This window comes from Artemia sp. Qi Xiang Cuo, chromosome 16, assembly GCF_049724085.1.
Source record: "Artemia sp. Qi Xiang Cuo chromosome 16, ASM4972408v1, whole genome shotgun sequence".
NCBI lineage: Eukaryota > Metazoa > Arthropoda > Branchiopoda > Anostraca > Artemiidae > Artemia > Artemia sp. Qi Xiang Cuo.
Genome location: NC_142809.1, coordinates 6,833,273 through 6,860,245, shown reverse-complemented (window position 1 = coordinate 6,860,245; position 26,973 = coordinate 6,833,273). Strand labels below are relative to the sequence as shown.

At 37.2% G+C, this 26,973-nt stretch overlaps 1 protein-coding gene across 1 annotated transcript in view; it reads left to right on the top strand.

Moving 5' to 3' along the window:
* Window positions 1–26,973, top strand: part of Dbct (Dihydrolipoamide branched chain transacylase E2) — a 53,906-nt gene that overhangs the window by 9,811 nt on the left and 17,122 nt on the right. Inside the window, exons 3-6 of the mRNA XM_089102638.1 lie at window positions 7,816–8,000; window positions 9,076–9,218; window positions 14,760–15,023; window positions 25,511–25,642. Coding sequence (XP_088958764.1) covers window positions 7,816–8,000; window positions 9,076–9,218; window positions 14,760–15,023; window positions 25,511–25,642 — 724 coding nt within the window. The remainder of the gene's footprint in view (window positions 1–7,815; window positions 8,001–9,075; window positions 9,219–14,759; window positions 15,024–25,510; window positions 25,643–26,973) is intronic.

Sequence of the window (26,973 nt, the reverse complement as noted above, 5' to 3'; positions counted from 1 at the left end):
TCTATTCAAGGACATCCTGCTTTTTGTTTGGTCCCAACTGGATTGTCTAAATGTGTATTTTTACAGCCCATTATGCTTTCTTTCATAATTTTTTTTAATATGGGCTAATCATCTTACCACTTGTTTCATTATAGCCCCAAACAGTGTGATTAGATCAAACTTTGTGACATCATCTCTGGTTTTAAGACCAATCTTTTTCATTCTTACAAACGTTTTTAAGTGTGGATTGGCTCCTTTTATATTTACTTACTTACTCCCATTATACTACTTTTCTACTTTTAGTGGTTATTCTACTTTCACGTCTTTGTTATATCCGCCATCCTTCTATCCTCTATCCACTTGGTCAGTTTTTTTTTGTAACTAACACTATCTTTATCTTCATTTATCCTTATTTATATGAACTTTCTTGACATCCGATTTCAAACCTATTCTTGCATACTGAACTCACAAAACCTCCAACAATTCATACATTTAGGTAACTAGTAATGGGACAGTGAATCCTGATTCAGGATTCACTCTTTCCTGAATCCATGATTCATTATCATGAATCCAGGATTGGAATGAGAGCCTTGGAAATCAAGGAAGCAGAATCAAGTAAACTTTTCCAATTCTTCAAATGATTTCACTGTGTAATTAAGCTTCTTGTAAAAAAAAAAGCTATCCTTTATTTTATTGTTCAATTAAACTAGTACTTGAACTCTCTAGCTTAATGAGATAACTAATTATGAAACAGGTCTATTGAATTAAGAGTGAATTGCTGTCATTCATTGCTGTCAGAGAAGGAAGGAATTGCTGTAATTTCGTAATTCTTGGTTTTTGTCTGTTGGTTTGCTGCTGTTTTTTTTTTTATTAGTATTACTCAAGTAAGTTAAGTTGCATATTTGACATCTATTTTTCCGAATCTAGTTAATTTGAACTGGATTAGATATTTTTATATTTATTATTCTGAATTTTGGGACATTTTTTCTACGATAATATTTTTTTATTTGCTTAGTTAAAAATACTCCCTTTTCCTGATTGTTGCTCCAGTCACAGGGCTCCAGGGCTGTAACTTTGCTGTATAGGATTTTCGGCAATAACAATTCCAATCGTGTACTTTTGTTTCAGCCAGACGCCATTTTCGAGGGGTTTTAGACTGTTTCAAAACTCCCTTGATTTTTTTTTTTTAAATTACATTTTACTATAAAAATTAATCAAGATAATCGTTATCATTCCAGAATCAGGTACAAATCCCAATTTTTTCTTTCTAGCAATTTTTTTTTAAATACGTTTTTTAATCTTTGGTTACTATAGGCCGTGGTTTATTCTTTACGAGGGGGCAGCTACTGCTACAAGTAGCTGCAACCATGATTCATCAGTGAAGTTAGCTAATATCTTTATTCAGGTTTGCTTTCAAATCTTGTTTTTTCGCTATAAAGAGGCACATACACAGGATTTTATCATCAAGAGGGAAATATTTAAAGGGGAGGGGAGGTTCAACTTTGAAATAATCAAATTATATTGAAAATGAGAAATATTTTTAGAAAAATTCAACAAATATCAATATTGTGAGGAGCATGGACCTGAACCTTGTTATCGCCTTATCCCCATTATCCTCTTGCTTGGGATTAACTGTTAATAAGCAACTGTTAAATCTTGCTATATTGATGATTCCTAACATGTAATTAACTTTCAAGAATGTTTTTCATTGCTAGTTCTTAGCCTGAAGTTCATAATCATCAAATTATTAATAGTTAACTGTTGTATTAGCATCATGACCAATATCATACTTAATTAGGTATCATGGTTGGAAAGGTTCATTATTATCAACGGAAAAAAAGAAAAAAATTAAAAAAAAAGTATTCTTGGAATCAGAGTGAGAAATCTAGGACCCCTAATCATCTGCATAATCTATGCCTATGAAAGTTTTACCTTCCCTTTTGGTACCATATTTTCCCTAGATTTGCTGGATTCCTAACAAAACTGGCAAATTGTAGGGAAATTAAAAGTAATTACAGAACACTTTTCGAGATTAGGGGTGGGAAGGAGGAGTAGGGATTATATGTCTAGTTTCCCCCCTCCAAATGGAGGTCTGTTTTTTGAAAAGAGCTTTGAAGGAGTGTAATATTGATTGTGCCCTTCTCTAAAGACTATATTTAATAACAGAAGTCATGTTTATGTAGCGCCCTTGAGAATATGGGGCATTTCGGATTATGACATGGGGTATAGATGCTAGAGTAGTGACATTCCCTTAATCTGGAACTACAGCTCTTTGCGAGTCTTTGATTCCAGAACCTAATACGTCAGAGGGTGAAGAGACAAAATCGTGATAAAGTTTAACAATGAAATCTGCCGTCTCTCTCCATAAGCTTAAAGTTATGGGAGACAAAGGGATGCACCTGTTTTCGAATTTCTTGCGAATTGGACCGGCTATCAAACTATACCTAGTATACCTAGGCTAATGTGACCTTTTATGAGAGTCTGATACTGCAAAGTTTAGCCACGCCCCATTCTTTGGTTTTCTTGACCTATATGTCTTGCCCCAGTAACCAAATATACTTTAGTGAGTCACTAACGGAAGATAGTAACACCACTGAAGGTGTAGTGGCAGAAAAGGGGTAAGCTGCGAGAGGTCTTGAAAATATGGGTTCTGTCACTGCAACTATATTCGGGATTGGCCTCTACCTTTCTTTGTATAGATTTAAACTTTCTTGGCGAAAAGGGGGGATTCAGTGGATCCTTCTGACATAAGCGTCAACTGTTAGGTCTCATCTGGTATGTATGTACATTTCATAAAGAAAGAAAAATGAGCAGAAGTGGGGTCCTTAAAGGCCAAATGAAAATACTGAAAAAACACAACCAAGCGAATATTTCTAGGGGACAAACGTCTCTCTTCTTCAGCGCGAAACGAAAAAATATAATCAATGAGAGGGTCGAAGAAAAAAACCAACAAAATACAACGTGGAAAGTCAATGTGAATGTGAAAAAACGTTTCGTTTCGCGCTGAAGAAGAGAGGCGTTTACCCCCACGAAATTTTCGCTTTTCTTTTGTTTTGTCAGTATTTTCATATGCCCTTAAAAAACCCCCATTTTTGCTCGTTTTTCTTTCTTTATGCTATGTCAGGCCAATGTGGTTCAAGAAAGTATGTACATCTAGATTAGATCCCGGCGCCGCACCGATAAGGAAAGGGCTGTGGAGGCAAAAAAGCAGCAGTGGCGCGCCGCCGCCGGTGAGATGTCGGTGGCGCGCCGCCGGTGCAATCATTGTTGATCGCAAACATTTTATGTTTTGATCAGTCTTTCTCAAGTCCCAGCTTTAATTTACAATAGATTTGGGCCTATTCACGAGTTAGAGACTTCACCAGTCGCTGACTGGACACTGGTCTTCTTCGTTATTCATCAAGAGAAGTAGAAATTTGATAGAGATGTAGTGGCTGTGGCATTTGAGAGCCCTTGCATAATAGTTGAGATATCTAACAGCAATGTATTCCTAACAGAATTAGTGGTCAAAACAAGGAAGCAGGCTATAAGAGATTTGGTGAGAAGACCGCACTGATGGTGAAAATGAAACTGGAAAGGTTGAGACAGTGACTTTTGATGACAACTCAGACAGTTCTCTTGGGTAAAATAGTGAAAGGAATGTGAACTTAGTTTTGATTTGGGTTGGAGTTGACAACTTCGTAAAAGGCATCTATGAGGGCCATTAGGGAGAAGGTAAAACCTACTGCAGAGGTCAGTGTGATGGCTATGGGTGGTGGGAGAGGTAATGTGTGAAAGTGGCTGGAACAACCAGATCATATCTTCTACATGAAAGAGAATTTAGGGTAAAACCCCAGTACTTAGACAGTGTGTGATCTTGGACAACTGTATTGACTAAAATGTATCTTCCCTGAATAAGGACAGCAGGCTCTTAATCTTGGACCTGATACAGATAGTTGGGATTGGCTGACTACAATCTTATAGCCAAGCCTATTTAAATATGATTACTCTTTTTTACAACACATGTCAGTGATTGAATCTGTCTATGATTGAGATACTTCAATTTTAAGATCGTTTTTTAAGATTGGGCAGTAGCTTATTTTCCAAGATTAGACTCAAGCTAAAAATTTGCAATTATAATTAGATCTCCTTTTAATTGTCTGTGCATGTAAAATACTTATTAAGAAAATTTAGACAGAGTAAGTAGAGAAAAATTAATTTTCCAGGTGGTATGATAAATATAACTGTTGAGATGGTGATAAGGGAGATCTGCATTTGTTATTTCCTTTCCCAAGGCCGTATCCAGGAAATTATTTCGGAGGGGGGGGGTTCTCCTTGGGTCTTACCTAATCCATGTCTAACGGTAAAAGAAGACAAGAGATAGGAACATAAAATACTGTATATTGAAGTTAAGAAACGTAGTAGTTGCAAAATGAAGTCACAGAACAAAATCAATTCGACGTGTTTTTTGAGTTTACAAACATGTCAGTAACTGTAGCAGTGTCAATAGCAACATCCCTGTGCACTGACAGTAACGCTAGACCTGTCAAACCTTCTTCACCGGTTGTATTTCGTAGCCATGTCTTAAGCCGTCGCAACGTAGAGAAAGTCCTTTCGGTGTAGCAGTTGAAACAGGCCATTGCACGTATCAAGTATAGCCAAAGCCGATACTGGTCTTTCTTTGTTGTTAAGGTTCTGCCACTTTGTTTTTCACAATTTCAGTTCGTGGCTTAGGGCATCTGGCTCTGATAAAAGGTCGGAGTAAAAATCAGTATTCTCACTTATTTCTGTGTCAGACATGTTTCTTTTGTCTAAGTTCGCAGGTATGAAGCCGCTTAAAGTATTCAAAACTTTACAATGCACCATAAATCTCTCCTTGAGTTCTGACATGAATGCATAAATGGAATGTATATGGAAGCTCTCTACGGTTTTTTCGGTCAACCGATGTCATAGTGGTTGTTTCGACGACGAACATCTCTTGGAAACGTCAATTCTATCTTCAGATCTCTGGCAAAATCTTCAATTTTTGAATTCAACGAGTTGAACAAAGAATCTGCGTCTTCGCGTAGGCCCACAACTGTCTGCACCACAGTTTCAACGTGGTCGCATGCAAGTGCCAAGTTACAGTCAACAGCTTGACTTTACACAGCGGACAGAAAACATCGTAACTTTACACAGCGGCAACGTAACACCAAGGAGTTCTTTTGCTACGAATACACTGGCCAGAAACTGTCCTTGCTCCATTGAGCTTGCTAACTGATGGGCCTTTGCGGAAGTCTCAGCATACGCATTTCCTTCTTGAAGCTCTTCCAGTGCTTCTAAAATTGGCTTATAGAGCTCCACAAGGCGGTTAACGGCATCGTGCCTCTCCACCCACCGAGTTTCACAAAGGGTAATGAGAGTAGTTTTTCTAGATTCTGGCAGGCGTTGTCGGATTCTACCTTTGACTACCTTGATATGGGAGGGGGATGAGCCAAAAAAGTTGGAGATCAGAGATGTTGTCCCAAAACACGTGTTTATGACTGGAATGGATTAAGCTGAAGCAATCGTCAGATTGAGTTTATGTGCTCCAGAGTGGACATAAATTGCTCGTGGATACTGCTGTCTAATTCAAGCTTGAGAACCTCTCGGGCGCCCACTCATACCATCTGCTCCGTCATATCCTTGTCTTACAAGCTTGCTGAAATCCAAACTATGGTCTTTTAAGGTTTTTAATATTGTGGTGGCCAGACCGTGTCGGATTTAATCTGATACGGGAACAAACCCAGGAAAATCTTCGCGCAAGCCTCTGTTTGAAACATACCGAATATAAATGGACAGCTGCTCCGTGTTTCTTATGTCAGATGTTTCATCCGCTAAAACCGAATAGCACATACTTTCGTTTACCCTTTTAAAAATATCAGCTTGAATCATCTTTCCACAAATACCAATAAGCTCATTTTGCACAACTGGGGACAGATATATCCCATTTCCCACACTTTTTTCAATAGGCTTCTTCAGCTCGGCATCACCACATCGTATTCTCATTGTCAAAAGAGCACAGCAATTTCCATCGTTTAAAGCTGGTTCTTTTTCTTCGGGATGCAGAGGACCGTAATCATTCGTACCATGAAGGGCTAGCTGCTGTCGACCACAAAAAACAATAGTTGCTACAACCGGTTTGATTCTCGTGCGATTTTCTTTTGCTTGAGCTTTTCGAGCATCATCTAACTTGAAGAGAATATTGTCTTGCTTGTCTTTCTGTACGGCTACAAAGCCCTCCGCAAGTACAGCACTTCCTATATGGAAATTCAGTTTACTGTGACAAGCGAAAACTTCAATCGCGTCTTTCCACGCGTAAATGGTTTTAGGTTATGGTTTAGGTAAATGGTTTTTCTAATAATTGACTCAACGGCAACTAGTTGAAGCTAAGCCGGTAATTATAGTGGCCTTGTGATTTGGTAAGCTTAAAATATGCGAGTTTCATAAATAGGTCAAAGTGTTGAAAAAAGCAATTTTCTCGGACATTTCTGGGGGGGGGGGTACAAACCCCGTAACCCCCCCCCCCCCCATGGATACGGCCTTGTCCTTCCCATCCATTTCTGTCAGTGTCTTAAATAGGTCCCCTCCTGTAATTAGACACCTCCTAATCTGCTCCTAGTTATTATACCTCCAGTGGTTTCATGACAAATAAAGAAACACATTAATTGTCATCGATGTTAAATTCAGAACTTGACAGTTTGGAACTTGAGAATTTTCAGAACCTTCCGTTTCAAGTAACGCTGATATGTCACGGAATCAAAAAATCAGTATTTATAAGCACCTGCCAATGGCAAGGACTCGAGAAATATTAATTTTTTTCAATAACAAGGTGTCTTGAAATAAAAGTCCTTAAATCCCAATTTCCTATCTGGAATTTAATCTAGTGTCTGTTCAAAAGACAATTGTCTATTCAGTGGATGCGCTAGAAGAACTAGTGCTGAATAAAAACTCACCCTTGAAGCACAAGAAATTCTTGAAAACTATTTGCGTGTGCAATTGCTTGTTTAATTCTGACAACCGCACTTGATTTCTAAGCAGGATAATCAAAATCCTTAACCACACGAAAAAAGAAAAGCTCCAACATTGCGCTTGACGCAATCAAGAATTGGCTCAAGTTAATTCAGAGTCAGTGGAATACCAGCGCGCCTCGGCCGAGGGCGGAGCGCTGGTGGCGTTACGATACTTCGGCGGCGGTCGACTGGGCCTCTCGTCGGCAGCGATTGATGCATGCGCTCGTGTGGCGCCGGGGTCTAATCTAGACGAATGTAAAGCCATTTGGTTGAAAATGACGTGTGAAATGAACTTAAACTGATTTAATAAATGATAAAAGGTTACTTCACAAATAGGCTATCAAATAAACGCTGTTAAATTGCTTGAACCACTGACTCCCTTTTTTAAGGGGTGCGCACAGCTAGAGGTTAAAAATTATCTTTAGGATTTCAATCCTAAAGATTTCCTTAATCCTGATCTTTAAGCTTTTAATGTATAGTTCGCAAGTGTAAGGCGTCTAGTAATGCATTTGAGTGGTTATTGCTGGAATTATTAGCCCAGTTAGTTGCCAATATCCAACCAATATTAAGCCATTTATTTCTACGACCAATTTTTAGCCGCAAAGATCGTCTTCTTCCTGTCCAAACAGCAGCAAGTTTTGCTTACTTGCAGTATTTTAACTCTCATTATAATGTTTGTTTACTTTCTAGGTGTCCATTTTCCACTCTTGAATTATTCCTTCCCTTATAAATATATTTTCTAATTAATGCCTTATCATTATGTAGTATAATTGGTTTTTCACCTCGCTTCGTTTAGGCTCTGAACTTTTATATTGTTTATTGACAGGTTTGTCAAAGAAGGTGATAAGGTCAACCAGTTTGACTCCATATGTGAAGTCCAAAGTGACAAAGCCTCAGTTACTATTACAAGTCGTTACGATGGTGTTATCAAGAAAATACACTATAATGTTGATGATACAGCTAAAGTTGGGCTGCCATTGGTTGATATAGAATCTGCAGAGGTTGATGAAGGTATGTATCAAATTCTTCTCAATGTATTTTGGGGTACTATGGGGAGTAGATTCTACGGCAAGTTTATCCTTGGTCGACAGACCATTTTACCTATGAAACGTATATATATATATATATATATATATCAATAATTGTGTATAGTGACCAATAATTCTCGAAAACGGTTCCATATTTTTTCGGAAAAATTGGTTTCTTGGGATATTCTCGCATAAAAAAAACCCATCTAGATAGGTCAGAAGTCTGAGAAAATTGTTAAGAGCCTTAATTTTGGGTTTTGCAATTGACATAAGGTAGTAAAAACTACGATGATGTCATGCACCTCATATACTTCAAGACACCACATGAAGTTATTCATATTATATACGATAGCTGAGTTTCTAAATTTAGTCAGTTATTTATCCAACACAGTGTCTTTAGGAAGGCCCAAAAAACGATAATTTGCAGTTTCAGTTACTATAAATAATGATTCTTTGGAACCAACACCTAAACTATCAATTGTGATAAGATGTGAAAATTGACAACCTGGACCATCAGTTGTGACAATACCAATACTAGCAGCTAAAGAAAAGTGCATTGCTGAATTGTCTGAAGTAATCAAAATTCAAAATGAAGAAGATAAATAAATACGGTTAGCAGATATGCAACGTATCAAACGGGTCAAAAATGAAAATGAAGAGCAAAGACACGGGCGGTTAGAAGATATGCGAAAAAGAGAATTAGAGCGTGTAAAAAATGAAAATGAAGATCAAAAACACGGGCGGTTAGAAAATTTGCGAAAACAAGAATTAGAGCGTGTCAAAAATGAAAATGAAGAGCAAAGACACATGCGGTTAGAAGATAAATGAAAACAAGAATTAGAGCGGGTCAAAAACAATGATCGCACCGTAAATAGTCCTCTTCCTAAAAATCTTCTTAATGAAATTGAATTACCGGAAGACATAATTTTCAGTGGCAATTTAATCGAGGAAGTTTTTGGAGAATGTTTGTCTAAACTAAGTTTCAATTTAATGAAGGATCGAGTTATTTTTTATTTAATTGTATTTTATAATTTAATGATAATGTTTATATTTTTTAGGAGAGGCCCATCAAACTGAGATTCTTGATAAAGATGCTATAACTCTTGGAGAAGAAACAGGAGATGATGCTGTAAAACTGCCGGCTGCCAAAGAACAGATCCTAACAACCCCCGCTGTACGAAAAATAGCTATGGAACACAACGTAAGTGGAACCACATATAACTTTTAATCAAGGTCGTATTCCAGGGGGTTTGAACCTCCACCTTGTCCCCGAAATGTTTGCCCGACTCGCAAAAACGTAACAAAAATGCATATAAACAGTTTTTTGATGCGTTTTTTATACTTTTTTTTAAATTTAACATTCGTAAGTACAAGTCAATGCACTTTGGGAGAATGCACGTAAGGTGGCAGTACCATATGATAGGAGGGCATGGTTCAAGACTGTTGATTGACTCATCGACAGAGGGGAGATATTTGGGAATTGTTGTTGATAAGGAACTAATGTTTAACAAACATGCACAGACAATGGTTGCCAAAGCATCCTAGACCCTTGGCATAATCAAGCGTACTGTACACAACAGATCATCAAAAGTTACGACCAAACTGTGTTAGAGTCTTGTGCAACCTTTGCTAGAATTTGGATGTGTGTTGCAACACCCCTGAACAAGGGTGATCAGCAAAAAATAGAATATATCCAAAAGCTGTTGATGGATGCAAGAATCTTGACTATCTGTCTCGATTGAATAAGCTAAAGCTCCCAAGACTTGTGCACAGGCGTCAAAGAGGTGATGTCATAATGACATCACCTCTATTATAATTGACATCACCTCTATTATAGTGACATACCTATATATCATCTCTAATGTAATGACATCAGTTCAATTATAAGCTTTTGAATGCTGATCCCTCCTGTGAAAAGCCATCTCAGTTTGACGAATCCTTCAGGACAAGGGGGCATAGTAAGAAGTCGTCCCAGAAGAGCACAGATACCACAGTCGCAACCACTTCTTCTCCAGTAGAGTGATTGCCCATTGTAACAATCTTCCTGATACTGCTGCCATTGCTCCCTCCGTTGACGCCTTTAAAATTGCTGTTGACAAGAGTTGATTCATTAAACCATGAAAGACAGAGTGGGATATAATTGAGTCAATGGATCTCCATCATCACTGACCAGTGCCCCTACAGGATTGTTTTCCTTATTTCGCTGGACAATGCAATTTCAGGTAATTAGTCTTAAAAGGGATTAGCTATGATAAAGGTATTGCCACTTATATTTCAGGCCTTTTCACTTGCATCTCAGGGTGGAAGTATAGCCAAAAAGACTTAACATGTGATATTTTAGAAAAGGGCTCCAACAGGAACATACACAGGAATTTTCTGGGGAGAGGGTCAAGTTAAACTATAAACACAGATCGCGAAGACTTCGTTGGTAATATCTCAGAAAAGTACGCCAACAAAAACATACACAGTTATTTATTTCTAGGGGGGAGGGGGGGGGGTCAAGTTACAAATATCAATACAGGTATATAATGCGAGTGAAAATATAGTAAATTATGGAAGCATGAAAATCCATTTAATTTTCTACTTAACAACTTTTTGAGCTAAGGTTTTTCAAAATGTTGTTTCCCCTAAAAATCAATATAAATTGCTTTTTAAAAAATATGGACAAAGAATACTAGCTCTAGCAAACTGCAATAAATATAAAATGAGCCATATCAGAGGCAACGCTATAGCGTTGCCTATAGTTAAGGCCATACGGCTACAATGTTTTATTATTTATTATTTGTTATTTTTTTGTCCCACAGGCACTTCATATGGAAGGATCGTCGTATAAACTTCAAAGGGGGCTCATTCGATTGGAAATCGAGAGTTCTAGTGCCCTTTTTAAGGGTCAAAAGTGATAGGAAGGCAACTAACACCCCTTCCACGCCCACCAGTTCCCAAACATATCGAATCAAGATTTTTAGATAGCCATTTTGTTCAGCGTAGTTGATTTCCAGATAGAAATTATGTTTTTGAGGAGGACACTCCCCCATAGCCCTCAGGACAAGGGTTGTAAGTTATGCCCTTGGGGCATATAAGGTTTTTATAGACAGCTTTATGGATATGGAAGGGGTCGTCGTAGAAACTTCAAAGCGGGCTCATTCGATTGGAAATCGAGAGTTCTAGTGCCCTTTTTAATAGTCGAAAGTGATTGAAGGGAAACTAACCCCCCTCTTACGCCCACCTTTTCCCCCAAAACATCCAATCAAAATTTTGAGATAGCCAGTTTGTTCAACGTAGTTGAAAATTCAGCAAATTAGGTCTTTGAGGATAACAAACCCCCCTCCCCACAGCCCTCAGGGCAAGCGTTGTAATTTATGTCCTGGGGGCATATAAGGTTTCTATAGAAAGCGTTGTCGTAGAAACTTCAGAAAGGGCTCATTCTATTGGAAATTTTAATGGCTAGTTCCCTTTTTAATAGTCGAGTGATTGGAAGGCAACTAATACCCCTTCCACGCCCACCATTTCCCCAAACACGTCCAATCAAAATTTTGATGTAGCCATTTTGTTCAACGTAGATGAAAGTTCTGGAAATTATATGTTTGAGTAGGACACTCCCCCCCACAGTCTTCAGGGGCAAGGGTTATAGGTTATTCCCTGGGGGCATGTATGGTACTTATGGAAGAAATGCTCGTAAAAGATTAAGAGAGGGCTCATTTTATTGGAAATTGAAAGCTCTAGTTCATTTTTTAAGCGTCAAAAGATATTGGAGGGTAACCCGCTCCCCCCCCCCCACAAATCCTTTTTACCAAATGCATCCAATAAAGAATTAAGATCGCTACTTTGTTAAAAATGGTTCAAAGACCATATAACGAAAACTCCGGGGTAGACAAAGCCCCTCAGGGCCCGAGGGCAGGTATTGTAAGTTTTGCCCTGGGGGAATATTTGGTTCTTATTGAAGGGATGCTCGTAAAAACTTCAGAGAGGGCTCATTTGATTGGAAATTGAAAGTTCTAGTTCTGTTTTTTAGAGTCAAAAGAGATTGGAGGGCAACTAGCCCCCCACGCTCCTTTTTCCCTAAATGCATCCAATAAAAATTTTGAGATAACCATTAAGTTAAAAATTGCTCAAAAGTCGGATAACAAAAACTCATGTGTTGTCAGAACCCCCCAGGGCCCGGGGGCAGGTGTTGGAAGGTATGTCCTGGGGCATATATGGTTCTTATGAAAGGTATACTCGTATAAAATTCGGAGAGGGCTCATTTGATAGGAAATTCAAAGTTCGAGTTCACTTTTCAATAGTCAAAAGAGCTCCGAGGGCAGCTAGCCCCCCCCCCACGCCTTCTTTTTCCATACCCATCTGATGAAAATTCAGAGATAGACATTTTGTTAAAAATAGTTCAAAGGTCAGTTAAGAAAAACTCCGGTGTCAATACAACCTTCCAGGACCCAGGGGAAGGCGTTCTAAGTTATGCCCTAAGGGCATGTATGGTTCTTTTGAAAGTGATGCTCGTATAAACTTCATAGAGGGCTTATTTGATTGGAAATGGAAATTTCTAGTTCAATTTTCAAGAGTCAAGAGCTTTAAGGGCAACTAGCCCCCCCCCCCCCCCGCCTTTTTCCCCAAAACCATCCGCTACAAATTTTGAAATAGCTAGTTTTTTGGATAACAAAAGATAACGAAAACTCCCCCCCGGACCTGGGGGATAAGCGTTTAAAGCGCTCAACTGGGGACGTATAAGGTTTTTATGAAAAAAATGCTTATCTCAACTTCAAAGAGGGCTCATTTGATCGAAGTTTGGCAATTTTAATCTACTGCTGGAGATTCACAGAACATCTGAGGACAACTAGCCCTCAGATAACAAAAAACTCCGGTGTCGACACAGCCCTCCAGGGCTTGGTGGTAGGCGTTGTAAGTTCTGCCTTGGGGGCATATATGGTTGTTATGGAAGGGATGCTCGTATATAATTCATAGAGGGCTCATTTGATTGGAAATTGAAAGTTTTAATTCACTTTTAAGAGTCAAAAGTGATTTGAGGGCAGCTAGCCTCCCCCACGCTCCATTTATTTTGTTCCCAGAGGTACTTCATGTAGAAGGGGTCGTCGTATAAACTTCAAAGGGGGTTCATTCGATTGGAGATCGAGAGTTCTAGTGCCCTTTTTAAGAGTCAAAAGTGACCGGAGGGCAACTAGCCCCCCAAGCCCTTTTTCCCCAAATACATCTGATAACAAATTTGAGGTAGCCATTTTGTTAAAAATAGTTCAAAGATCATGCAACAAAACCTCCTTTACAGTGAGAGAAGGAGGTCATACACAATCCCTTGTTTGTAGTGATTGTTGGTTGTTTCAAGCTTGATTTGCATATTCAATTTAAGTTTCACTCGTTTTAAGATTTATTTATTAATTTACATTAATATCTATTGTATGTTTGTTTGTCATGATTGTTTTTTTTTTAATTTATGTTCGTTTTAAGTTTCATTTATACTTTAATAGCAAAATGTTTTTTTTCGTTTTAAGCTTGATTTTCATATTCAATCTAAGCATTACTCGCTTTAAGATCTATTTATTCATTTATATTATTACTTGTTAATGTTATGATTGTTTATTTAATTTTTGTTCGTTTTGGGTTTCATTTATTCTTTAGTAGTAATTTCTGGTCATTTTGAATTTGAATTTTAAATTGTATTTGTATCTGCTGAGCTTAAGTTTAAAATGGCCTTTACTTTTCTTTGAAAAACCTATTTTTTGGAAAGTTTTTTTAATTAATACAAAAGAAAAAGAAGAAATACCTGAGCATATGAACTTTGTGCCACTTCCTTCAAATTGTCTTGAGGGCCTGTCGTAATTCATCTAAACAATAATTCTTCTAGAACTCTATCACCATGTGCCATACACATCCTGTCAAATAATTGTAGAATGTTGTATTGTCGCCTAACTTGTCATAGGCGTCGTTTCAATGCTTCAATGCCGACGGTTGACTAGCATATTCGTACCGAATTCCGAACTTAAACAATAATGATGAACAGAGAAGTTCTCAAGCCCATACTACTGGAGAGAGTCAAGATATGGGACTTTAGAGAACCTAATAATTATTGAAAGGGCTGTTCATTGAATTTTTTCCTTGATTGGTAGATTGCTCCATGGTCATATCATAGTACCAAACTGGAGAACAGTGATTCAGATAGGCATATGAAAAATAATAATGAACTGAAGGAGATATTAAGAAAGGATATCATGCGTAGGATTGTAAAGGACTTATAGTCCTTTACGAAGGAGGTCTTACAATTGTAAGGGAGTCCTTACCAAGTGTTTTCCGAATTTTGTAGTGTTTCTTTCAAATTTGCTCAATGTTTAAGTTTTTTCCCGTCTACAGATACTAGTGTTATCGCTAATGTGAAATTTTTGAATGAAATAGATAAAATAGAATGGAATAAATAAAATAATAGAATAAGATAATAAAATAAATAATAGAATAAAATAGAATGAACTATATTTGACTAGAAAAACCTTGTTGTTGTTAAATAACTGAATTATTTTTCTACTTACTTTTAGATAAAACTCTCTGTCAAAGCAAATATTCTACAAAATTAAAAAACCTTAAATTATTTTTTTTCAGAAACACAATTTTGTCCTCTTCTTTAATTCCCTCGTATTTTATTTGCTACTATTCCAATTTTACATTTTTATAATTTTTATTTCAGTCTACTAGATTTTTTAGTGAATAGTAATTTATTTTAAATATATTTTCATTTGAAATATAGATTAACCTTGCTGAAGTCACAGGAACAGGCCGAGATGGTAGAATATTAAAAGAAGATATTGTGAAACATGTTGAGAGTTTGAAAAAAGCCAAGGAAGAAGTGCCCAAACCCTTAGACCAAACTCCTATTATTGAAAAACCTGTTCCTGAGCCCATCAAATCTATACCCACGCCTGTTCGCATCCCTCCTGTCATCGAAAAGGATACCATTGAGCCTATTAAAGGATTCAGAAAAGCAATGGTTAAGACAATGACTGCTTCACTGGTAAGATGTGTTTGTATTAGGCTTTTGACTATAAAAAAAGGATACCATTGAGCCTATTAAAGGATTCAGAAAAGTAATGGTTAAGACAATGACTGCTTCACTGGTAAGGTGTGTTTGTATTAGGCTTTTGACTGTAAAGAAAATAGTTTTGAATCCCCATAATATCGAATGAAGAAAAAGAAATAACATGGTCGAACTTTAATTAACTATAGCATGTTCTTAATGCATTCACATGGGCCAATTTGTGTGAAATGTCGCAATTCCCTCTAATAGTTTTATAGTCTGTTGTTTTTAGGTTATGCCCGATCCAAACTATCGTCACACGACTACAACGCCAGTTTATGGTCACCAGGGACGAAGTTGAGGTTTTTAGCGCCAGATGATAATGTTGATCCCCCCCCCCCCAAAAAAGACGTTAGAAGATCATAGCATTGACGAAAAAACCTCATTTTGGCATTCCCTCGGAGGCTGCGCCCGGGAACAGCCGTCCCCCTTGCTCTCCCCCCTAGCTATGTCACTAGTGGTATCCTAGAGGGGGACAAGCTATACGTTATGATTTGAAATTGTATTTGATTTTAATTTTAAGCTGTTTGTTAATTATTAGAAGATGCTCAATTCATTCATAGCGTTGTCACAGCATTGTTGTTCTTGTCTAATTCGTCGACCTACATAAAGCGAGACTGATAAGGCTAATAAAGAAAAAAACATTTTTTTTTTTTTTTAGCTACCGAGGACAGTGAAAATAAAATTTTGTTGTTTGATTATGGTTAAGTGGAAACTAACACAACCAAATGTATCTTAATAATATCAGTAATTTAAAAATCAGTAATTTAATTTTTACTATTAAAAACTTCCACATGTAGTGATGCAGCTTGTGGTCAAAGGCGTAAGTTTAACAAAAAGAAAAGTGGGTGAAAAATTAGCAAAAAATCAGTTAAAAACACATTGCGCCAAACAGCTTCAGAAGGCGCTGCTTTCCTTTGAAAGTGTAGTTGCCTATGGGAATCACGGATTCTTAATGTTAAAGTTTTTATGGACGAAAAACGTATTGATTTCAACTTATTAGTTTTGCTTATTTATTTTAATGGTTCAACCTGACAACACTGACAAAAATGTGATACCGCCTTATAAACTTCACACTTTTGAAACAACCCAAAGAAAAGTGTTAGAAAATCGTGGTTTTCTGGTATGAATAGACTTAAGATGGTTCCAGAGGAAACAAATGTTTTTATTTTGGTGCCCTTCATACTTTAAAGCATTAGCAAATCAGCGTTGACATGCAAGTCCAGCAAGACTTCTATGCCTAAACATATATCTCTTGCCATACACTTGCTTAGGAATGGAAGTTCAGCCAAACATACATGTGAACGCTACTCCTAAGGACAGATGATACATATACTGCAAAACTCCCTTCCTAATTGGTAGAATTCGAAAGCATAGACGATAAACTTGCTGCAAATCTACCTTCCTGATCTGTAGAATTTGGAAGCCTAGACGGTAAATATGCTGCAAATCAGGAAGGGAGTTTTGTGATATAATTCCCAAATGTGACGTAACTTCCTGATTGGTAGAATTTTAAAGTACAGATGATAGACATACTGCAAAACTCCCTTCCTAATTGGTAGAATTCGAAAGCGTAGATGGTAAACATGCTGCAAATCTCCATCATGCTTGTAAAGCTGAAATTGAAGCCCCAAAAACGCGTCAGACAACCCCCCCTCCAGTTCATACTAAAGATGCTTTTTGCCAGTCAGACCTTACAAACACTGAAGCGTTATTCAGTAAACCAAGTGCCACAACACAGACAGACTGTGAATCCAACCCACCCTGCTGCCTTCCCTCCCTCCCAATGTCCAGAACAAAATTGCAGAGTCTAATAGCCTTAAAGAAAGAAATAGAGACTATTATTATTGAAATGTCTAAATTTGGTGCTTCAGATAGTATCTAAACTCGTGAAACTAATAAATCCCAGGATACTTCAATATACGTTGATCTAGAGACAAATTTTGCAAGAAATAAATCTGACAAAAAAATTAGGGATACAAACAGAAATCTAAGATATTCATGAATTCATTATTAAAGAATCTAGGAGGTGCAACGAGCAAAATTTCAATGAGACAAGTTTTGATAAGAGTGTGTCCCTGGAGACCAAAAGACAAACCTGTGTATTTAAAGGATTATATATTTCCGGTCTCGTAACTGGAAATGCAGCCATTGACCCAATTTATAATGCAAGTGAATTAAAGGCGAACATTAAACCGATGGAGAAGATGATTAGTGTTAACAGCTGTGTTTACAAATATTCCAGTAATTTTGACAACGTTAGCGACAATTCCGAAGTAAGGAATGTTGCTTTTAAATTTCATCTGAATAATAAGTGTAATAGAGGCTTTTCTTGTATGTTTGTCCATTCGTGTATATATTTTTTAAATTCAGGTTCCTGTCATAACCTGGACAGTAATCTTCCCCACCTTAGACCCTGCCAAAAATTTAACAGTGGAGTATGTTTTAGCCTTAAGTATTCATTCTTACACATCCATAAATCTCCCTCGCATCAGAGTCCCCGTTTTTTAGCCCCAAGTTTTCCCCAAAAATACCGAAAAAAAACACCAGTTTTTTCTCTAACAAAGCCGAATTCTCCATGCCAAACTATAATTCCTCCCTTCAAGGACTTACAACTTCAATCACTAACCCATGTTTCATCCCTCGAAAAGAAAGTCCACTCTTTAGACCGAACCTCCTCCCATGTACAGCCTATGTCTACAAATCAAACCCACCCTTTCAAAAAGATCCCTTCCCTCTCTTTGCCCCCCCTAGTCACCCCCCCCCCACAATTTATCCCCAAGAACACACCACTCCCCTATATACCTCCCGACCCTCATCACACAAGAATTACCCAGGTGTGACTTATTTGGAAGCAAATACAAATTATCTTACTGTTCCACTTCCCCCCCCCCCACACACAAAAAAAACTGTCTAACCCTTACAGAAAACAACAACCCAGACTCCACTACCCACAACAACCAACCTTCAAAATAATAAATCTTAAGTCATATGAAAAATATTGTGACGCTTCACGATACAATTTTCCAAAAATTTATCTAAGCAGTGCCAAAAGCTTGAATTTTGACAAGCTTATGGAAGTAAGCATAACTGCCGGACTATTGGATCTTGACGTTATTTCATCACGGAGGTACATAACCAAAATCCATCTTTACAAAATTTAAATGGCTACCATAAATTTATCAAATCAAGGCCCCATGACCATCCTCTGGGGAAAAAAGGGGGCGGTATTCTGCCGTTCATTAGAGAATATTTATGCCCAAGACCAATTCCTACACGAGATTTGAACGAGTTTGAAGAAATTCTTTGGATATGTATTAGACCGAAGGTTTTGCCCTGTTCATTAAATATTATTATGGTTGGACTTTTCAATTTCGTTCCCAATCAAAACAGAATTTCATAGAAAAACTAAATGGCAGCATTGATCGAATTCAACTAAAATATCCTTACGCCGGAATCTTTTTATTAGGAGATAAAAATGATTTATCATTAGACTCAACTTGCCGTAACTTTAATCTCAAACAAATGGTAGATTTCGCAACGACGAAGGGAGGCATCCAACTAGATGTTATTAACACTGATATAAAACAATACTATAAAAAACCAACTCTGCTTCCTGCACTTGGTCTTAGCTACCATTATTCAATTAAAATTATCCCAGATTTTGAGGCCAAACACAATTATAAGGTTACTGAAAATTTGCTCCAGATCAGTAACAGATAAAGGCTTATTGGAATTTGGAAATTGGATAACAAGCGAAACTTGGAGCGAAATTATAAATGCAGATGATGTTAATGACAAACGGCTCCATGGACTCCTAACTAAACGGTCTTACGGCTCCATGGACTCCTAACTAAACACTACATTGGATCATTCACGGTAAAAAAGACCAAAAAGTGTTCCACAGACAACCCGTTCTTCAATCATAACCTTAAAAAAATAATTCTGGAAAAAAATTAAATGCCTAAAAGAAGGAAAAATTCTAGAGGCAAACAAATTAAGGAAAAACTTAAAGAAGCAACTTCGTAGGGCTGCATCAAATTTCTACAAAAACAAAATAAATCACTCATGCAGTACCAATCATAGGCAGCGCGCTAGTACTGCCTAAGTAAAGAATGATGTGGGCACAATGTGTTTTTTTTTGGTTCTCCATACCCGGGCACTTCGTATCGAAGGAGTTGTTGTAGAAAGTTCGAAAAGGGCTCATTCAATTGCAAATTGGAGTGGCTAGTGCCCTTTTTAATAGTTAAAAGTGATTGAAGGGCAACTAGCCCCCCCCCCCCCCCTCACGCTCATCATTCCCCCAAACACATCCAATTAAATTTTTTAGATAGCCATTTTGTTCAGCATAGTTGATTTTCAGATAGAAAATATCTTTTTGAGGAGGACATCCCCCACAACCATCGGGGCAAGGGTTTTAAGTTATGCCCTGGGGGCATATAAGGTTTTTATAGAAGGTGTTGTCGTAGAAACTTCAAAAAAGGCTCATTCGATTGGAAATTCAAAGGGACTAGTGCCCTTTTTAATTTTCGAACTTGATTGGTGGGCAAATAGCCCCCCCCCCCCCCCCCATGCCCATCATTCCCCCAAACACATCCAATCAAGATAGCCATTTTGTTCACCGTAGTGGATTTCCAGAAAGAAAATATCTTTATGAGGAGGACACACCCCACAGCCCTCGGAGGAAGGGTTTTAAGTTATACCCTGGGGCATGTAAGGTTTTCAAAGAAGGCGTTGTCGTAGAGACTTCAAAAATGCTCATTCGATTGGAATTTCAAAGGGCTAGTGCCCTTTTTAATAGTCCAAAGTGATTGGAGGGCAACTAGCCCCCCCCCCCCCCCGCGCCCATCATTCTCCCAAACACATTCATCAAAATTTTGAGATAGCCATTTTGTTCAGCGTAGTTGATTTCCAGATAGAAAATATGTTTTTGAGGAGGAAATTCCCCTACAACCCAGGGAGCAAGGGTTTTAAGTTATGCCCTGGGGGCATATAAGGTTTTTATAGAAGGCGTTGTTGTAGAAACTTCAAGAAAGGCTTATTCGATTGGAAATTCAAAGGGCTAGTACCCTTTTTAATAGTCGAAAATGATTGAAGGGCAACTAGCCCCCCCCCCCATGCCCATCATTCCCCCAAACACATCCAATCAACATTGGGAAATAGGCTGTTTGTTCAGCTTAGTTGATTTCCAGACAGAAAATATATTTTTGAGGAGGACACTCCTCCACAGCCCTCAGGGCAAGGGTTTTGAGTTATGCCCTGGGGGCATATGAGGTTTTTATAAAAGCGTTTTCATAGATATTTAAAAAAAAGTTCATTCGATTGGGGATTGAAGTGATTAGTGCCCTTTTTAACAACTGGCTGCGATTGGCCGATAATATACTTTTCGTTAATGCTAACATTTTCCCCACACCACCTCAATCAAAATTTTGAGATAGCTATTTTGTTCAACAGACTTTAATGCTTGAGATATTATGCTCGTGAGGATAACAGCCCCCTCGGAGTCGTCAAGGAAGTAATTGTAAGTTATGCCCTGGGGCCATATAAAGTTTTTATTGACAGCGTTGTTGTAGAAACTTCAAAAAGGGCTCATTTGATTAGAAATTGAAATGGCTTGTGCTCATTTTAATAGTCAATAGTAATTGGAAGGGAACTGACACCCCTTCCACGCCCACCATTTCCCCAAACACATCCAATCAACATTTTGAAATAGACATTTTGTTCCACGCAGTTAAAGTTCAGGAAATTATACCTTTGAGCAGGACACTCCCCTCACAGTCTTCAGGGGAAAGGTTATAAGTAATGCCCTGGGGGTATATAAGTTTTTATTGAGATCTTTGTCGTAGAAACTTGAGAAAGTGCTCATTCGATTTGAAATTCAAAGGTATGGCGTCATTTTTAATATTCGAAAGTGATTTGAGGGCAACTATCCCCCCTCCCTCGCCCACGTTTTCCTCGAACACATCCAATCAAAATTTTAGATAGCCATTTTGTTCAGTTTTGTGGATTTTCAGATAGAAATTATATTCTTGAGGAAGATATGCCCCGGCAGCCCTCAGGGCAAAGGTCACAAGTTATACCCTAGTAATATATAGAGTTTTTTCTTAAAGTGTCGTCGTACAAACTTCAAAAAGGGCTCATTCGATTGGAAATTGAAATGACTAGTGCCCTTTTTAATAGTTGAAAGTGATTGGAAGGCAACTAACACCCCTTCCATGACCACGATTTCCCCAAACATATCCAATCAAAATTTTTAGACAGTCATTTTGTTCCACGCAGTTTAAAGTTCAGGAAATTATACCTTTGAGCAGGACACTCCCCCCACAGTCTTCAGGGCAAGGGTTATAAGTTATGCCCAGGGGGCATATAAGGTTTTTATTGAAATATTTGTCGTAGAAACTTGAAAAAGGGCTCATTCGATTGGAAATTCAAAGGGCTAGTGCACTTTTTAATAGTCGAAAGTGATTTGAGGGCGACTAACTGAGGGTTTTAAGTTATGCCCTGGGATAAAGTGAGTCTTTTATTGAAATGGGTGTTGTAAAAACAACAAAATAGGCTTACTTAGATGATAATGGAAAGTTCCGGTGCCCTTTTAATAGATGAAAGTGATTGAAGGGTAACTCTCAATCTTTTTACGGCCACGATTTTCTCAAGAATATTCCATGACAAATTTTTTAGATATCCATTATGTTCAACGTTCTCGAAAGTTCTGGAAATTAGGTCTTTTAGGATAATAACCCCCTCAGAGCTCTCAGTGCATAGGCTGTAAGTTATGCCCTGGGGGCATATAAGGTTTATATAGAAAGTTGTTGTAGAAAATTCAAAAGGGACTCATTTGATTGGAAATTGAAATGGCCCTTTTTAATAGTCGAAAGTGAGTGGAGAGTAATTAACTCTTACGCCCCCCCCATTTCCCCAAACACATTCAATCAAAGTTTAGTGATAGCCATTTTGTTCAACGTAGTTGAAAGTTCTGGAAATTATGTACTTAAGGATGAAAAAAAAAAAACAGTGTCCCCAGGGCGAAGGTTGTAACTTATGCCCTTGGGGTATATAAGGTTTTAATGATAGAGTTGTCGTAGTAACTTCAAAAGAGGCGCATTCAATTGGAAATTGAGAGGGCTAGTGCCCTTTTTAATAGTCGACAGTGATTGGACGGTAACTAGCCCCTCTCTCACGCCCACCCGGCCCCCAAACACATCCAATCGATATTTTCCGAGTGCCATTTTGATCAACGCTGTATAAAGGTATTGGAACCAGGTATTTGTGTTTTGTACCCGCCCCTACCGACCTCAGGTCACAAGGTGTTCGATATTTCCTGGGGAATATAAATTTTTATTGAAAGCGTTGTCGTAGAAACTTCAAAAGGGCTCATTTGATTAGAAATTGAAAAGGCTAGTGCCTTTTTTAACAGTTGAAAGTGATTGGAGAAAGACTAACGCCCTCCCACGCCCACCATTTTCCCAGACACATCCAATCAAAATTTTGAGATAGCTATTTTGTTTAACGTAGTTGAAAGTTCTGGAAATTAGGTCTTAAAGGATGACAACCACCCACACAGCCCTTAGTGTAAGAGTTGTAATTTATGCCCTGGGGGCATATAAGGTGTTTATAGGAAGTGTTGTCGTAGAAACTCAAAAAAGGCTCATTTGATTGGAAATCGGAAGGCCTAGTGCCCTTTTTAATAGTCCAAAGTGATTGGAAGACTTGATATTTTTATAGTAAAGATAGATGTGGGTATAATGTATTATTTTTTTGTTGTTGTTGTTGTTTAGACCAGGGCACTTTGCATTGAAGGAGTTGTCGTAGGAACTTCGAAAAGGGCTCATTCGATTGAAAATAGAAAGGGCTGATGCCCTTTTTAATAGTCGAAAGTGACTGTAGGAAAACTAATCACCCTCCCACGCCCACCATCCCATTTGACTTTATGTTGAAAAACTAAATGTTGCCATAAGATTAAATCAAAATGCACTGTGTTAATGCTAATTCAAAATAAGACATCTCAGCAGTATCCCAAGAACGACTGAGGGTTTTATGTTCAAACTTTTGGGGCTGCTTCTGCTCTTAAAATTTAACCAAATCAAAATAGCGTAAGGGTATCCAAGCTGTCAAAGAAAGTAAACAGTTTTTTTTTGCGAATTGTATCAAGTTTTCCATTTCAGGTCAACTAGACGAGGTATGAAACTAAATTAAACACTTCTATTTGTGTCCAGATTTTTAAGAGGGTGTATATTGTTAAAAATTGCTGAAATTTTTTCTCCAGCATACAAATAGCAGGCCAAATTATAAATCTTTAAAAAAACGAAAAGATTTAAAGTATTATTTTCTTTTTCTCTGAAAAGACTATGTCAATATAAAACGAACAGAAATTAATTAAAAAAACTTTTCCACAAAATAAGTTTTTCAAAGAAAAGTAAAGAAAAAAAAAATACAAATAATGTGCATTGAAAAAAAATACAAAAACTGAAAAAAATACAAATGAAAGTGCATTGTCAGTTTAATATACATATACTGATATTTAGTAATCAAAATCTTAATATTATTTGATTTATTAAAGTTATAAAAGTAAAAACATTTATATTTTTTTCAGTAAAGTGCAAATTATGTTCTGGCCTTGGGAAGGCATAGGGGTTTTGAGCCCAACTTATGTTAATATCTGCTCGTTTTAAGTTCCACTTGGTTATTTATTGTAATCTCCGTTCGTTTTGAGTTTCATTTATTTGTCGATGCTGATTTGTGGTAGTTTCATGCATCGCAGATTATTTGATTTTATTTTTGCTCATTTTTTGTTTAATGGAGTTCTTTACTTTTCTTTGAAAAACTTATTTTGTGGGAAAAGTTTTTTTTAATTAATCGTAAAAAATGGTATTAGGAAATAAAACTTATTTGTGGCAAAGAACCTAAACAACTAAACTTTAGCCTAAATGAGCCTCCTATAAAAACCGCAAATGACTTAAACTACCACCTTAGTTTGATTTCACGATGTTACCTACCCCTGAATCCGAAAAGAATTTCCTCCCAAACCTCTGAAGATAATTTACAAATAATCACAAAATCTGAGATTACAAATAAAATCCAAAAATTCAAAAGAACCAGTATCTGCCCCTCAGATATTCCGATCGCACTCGTAAAAGCTTTCTCCGATAAAATCTCAGAGCCACTGGTAGATATTTTCAACAAGATCACAAAAACAGGCGAATTCCCGGTTCTTTGGAAACAAGGTTATGTGACTCTAGTTCCAAAAAAAAGGTGCCGTGGTTGATTTTGACAAAGTTAGACCAATAACAGTAACACCACTTTTTTCAAAGCTGTACGAATCATTTTTATCTGAATGGCTCAGGGTCTCAGTTGCAGAACGTATTGAAATCCGACCATTTGGAAACGTCCCAAAAGTGTCAATGTCCCACTATCTAGTACATATGTGTGACACAATACTGAAAAACCTAGAGACACCTAATACCTGGCCTAATCACATCTCAGTTGACCTGGAAAAGGCTTTCTATTATGTTGACCATAATGTTTTAGTTGATAAACTTTCCCATGAATTCCAAATAGACCCCTCTCTAGTAAAACTTATCTCATCATTTTTAAGCAGACGATCTCAAGTGGTCAAATACATGAATACTTATTCAGAACCTCTACCAGTCCATAACGGAATACCTCAAGGTAGTATAACTGGACCCATCTTATTCAGCGTCATAGTAAACAATTTGGCAGAAGATATCCCCTTACGATGGATTTACCTTTAATGTAGGACCTGTTTGATATGACATTATTTTGGTTACTGTAATGCTTCTCGTAATTGTTTAATTTTAATTTGTCTGTATTCTGTTACTTGATATTCCTTAATATTTAGCTGTCCGTGATCCTAATTTTATTGAGTGCTTGTGATGGATGTTGTTTACTTTATTTTTTTGACACGAACTTATATTCGGAGATATATCGCTTGTGAAAAGTTTTAAAAATAAAGCATTATTCTATTCTATTCTAATAGATATAAATAGACATAATTATATTTGTATAATATAAATAGATATAATTACAATTAAATAGATACATAATTATTATGACACTAAGAATATCCTACAAAAGCTTCGAGTACGTTTATTTATTTTTATTTTTTTTACATGCTCATGTTAGATTAAAGCTATGGTAACGAACAGACAAAATTCTGTTCTATTCTAATGAAAAAAAATGAAGATTTATTTTAGTGCTTTCAAGGCAGTATCCAGGGGGGGGGGGGTTGTATCAGGTTTGAACCCTTCCGAAATTTTTGTCCGACTCGTAAAAAAGGTAGCAAATATGTATATAAACAAATTTTTGACTCATTTTGTGAGTTTTTTTCTAGCCCCCCTTCCCTCCCGAACAAAAATCATGGATACGCCCATGGGTCCTTAACTTCTTTGATTTTGTGTTTTCTTTAGAAAATTCCTGAATTTGGGTATTGTGACGAAGTAGACCTTACAGAATTGGTTGAAGTTCGAAAACTGCTGAAGGACAGTGCTGCAGTTAAAGATAAAGGAATCAGACTTTCATACATGCCTTTCTTTATTAAGGTAAACCTCTTTTAATTACTGTTTGTTTATTAGTTTTAGCTGCTGTTGTAAATGCATTGTCTCCTTTAATGCAACTACGTGTAATTCACGTCCATGATTAATGAAAATAGAGACGTACAAGGCCGAAACAAGAATTTGGTGGGTTTATCTTTAACGTTCTCCATGGATGAGCTAAAAAAAATTCAGGTAGTATTTACGAATTTTCTGAAAAAAATCTCCAGTAGTTCCAGAAATATCTTACTTTATCGCTTATGCGTGGCTAAGGTATGTGTATTTTTCGCCTTCTTTTTAATATGATATTTAATTGCACTATTTTTTTTTATACTGTGTCAGATACGTATACAGGAATTGATTTTGGGGTAGTAAATTTGTATACTAGATAGTTTCGGAGACCACACTGCCTTTCCATGACGATAAATAAAAGTTCAAATAGTGATAAAACCCTTTTAATAGACAGTGATAGAAATTTACAAAAATACTAGATATTTCTGTCACATATGTAGTGACCGTCATCAGTAGTAAAACTATTTTGTTTACTACTGATCAGTACACTGTATTAGTTTAGTTTTACTACTGATGACGGTCACTGCATATGTGACCGAAATATCTGGTATTGTTTTTGTGAAATTTTAACACTGTTTGTGAAAATTACTCTCTATTAAAAGGATTTTATCCCTATTTGAACTTTTATTTATGGTATAAAACCAGAAGAAAATGGGGGACAACATGGGGGTAATTGCGGGAAAATATGGGAGAGGTCTTAAAACGTGAGAAAAGGGCTTTCAAGCTTTGTGGCATGCTCGGCACTTACCGCCTGATGTACACTATTTTGAAAGTGGGCTGCTCCTCGTGTATTGATTTACGATGGCTAAGAGGGCATTGTATGGTACTTGCTAGCGAGGCTGGGTTCGCTTTCCATCCGATATTTGCGACTAGCGGAAAGCTACCAAACCGATATTAGCAAAAAGACAAGAGTTGGCTAGACTTAAAACGAATGTAAAAACGAAAGTAAACCGAATGTAGGCTTTTCTGTTAGTGGAAAGTTTTTCTGGCTTTTGGTTTTTAGGCCGTTCAAATTTTTATGGCTATGGCTTTACAACAACCTACAAATTTTACCGTTTTTTCGTTTTTTACCTAAATAACTTCAAAAGAATGAATAGTATCTTTGACAACATTGCGGAGTCGTAATTGAGATCCAATTAAGGTTACCAGTTGACTAGAGACAATTAAAAGCTGGTGTTGTTTCTTTCACTATTAATAAATTACGACTAAACATTATAAATACACAGGAGAAATAACTTGTCTTCAAATCAATCTTCAGGCGTGCCCAT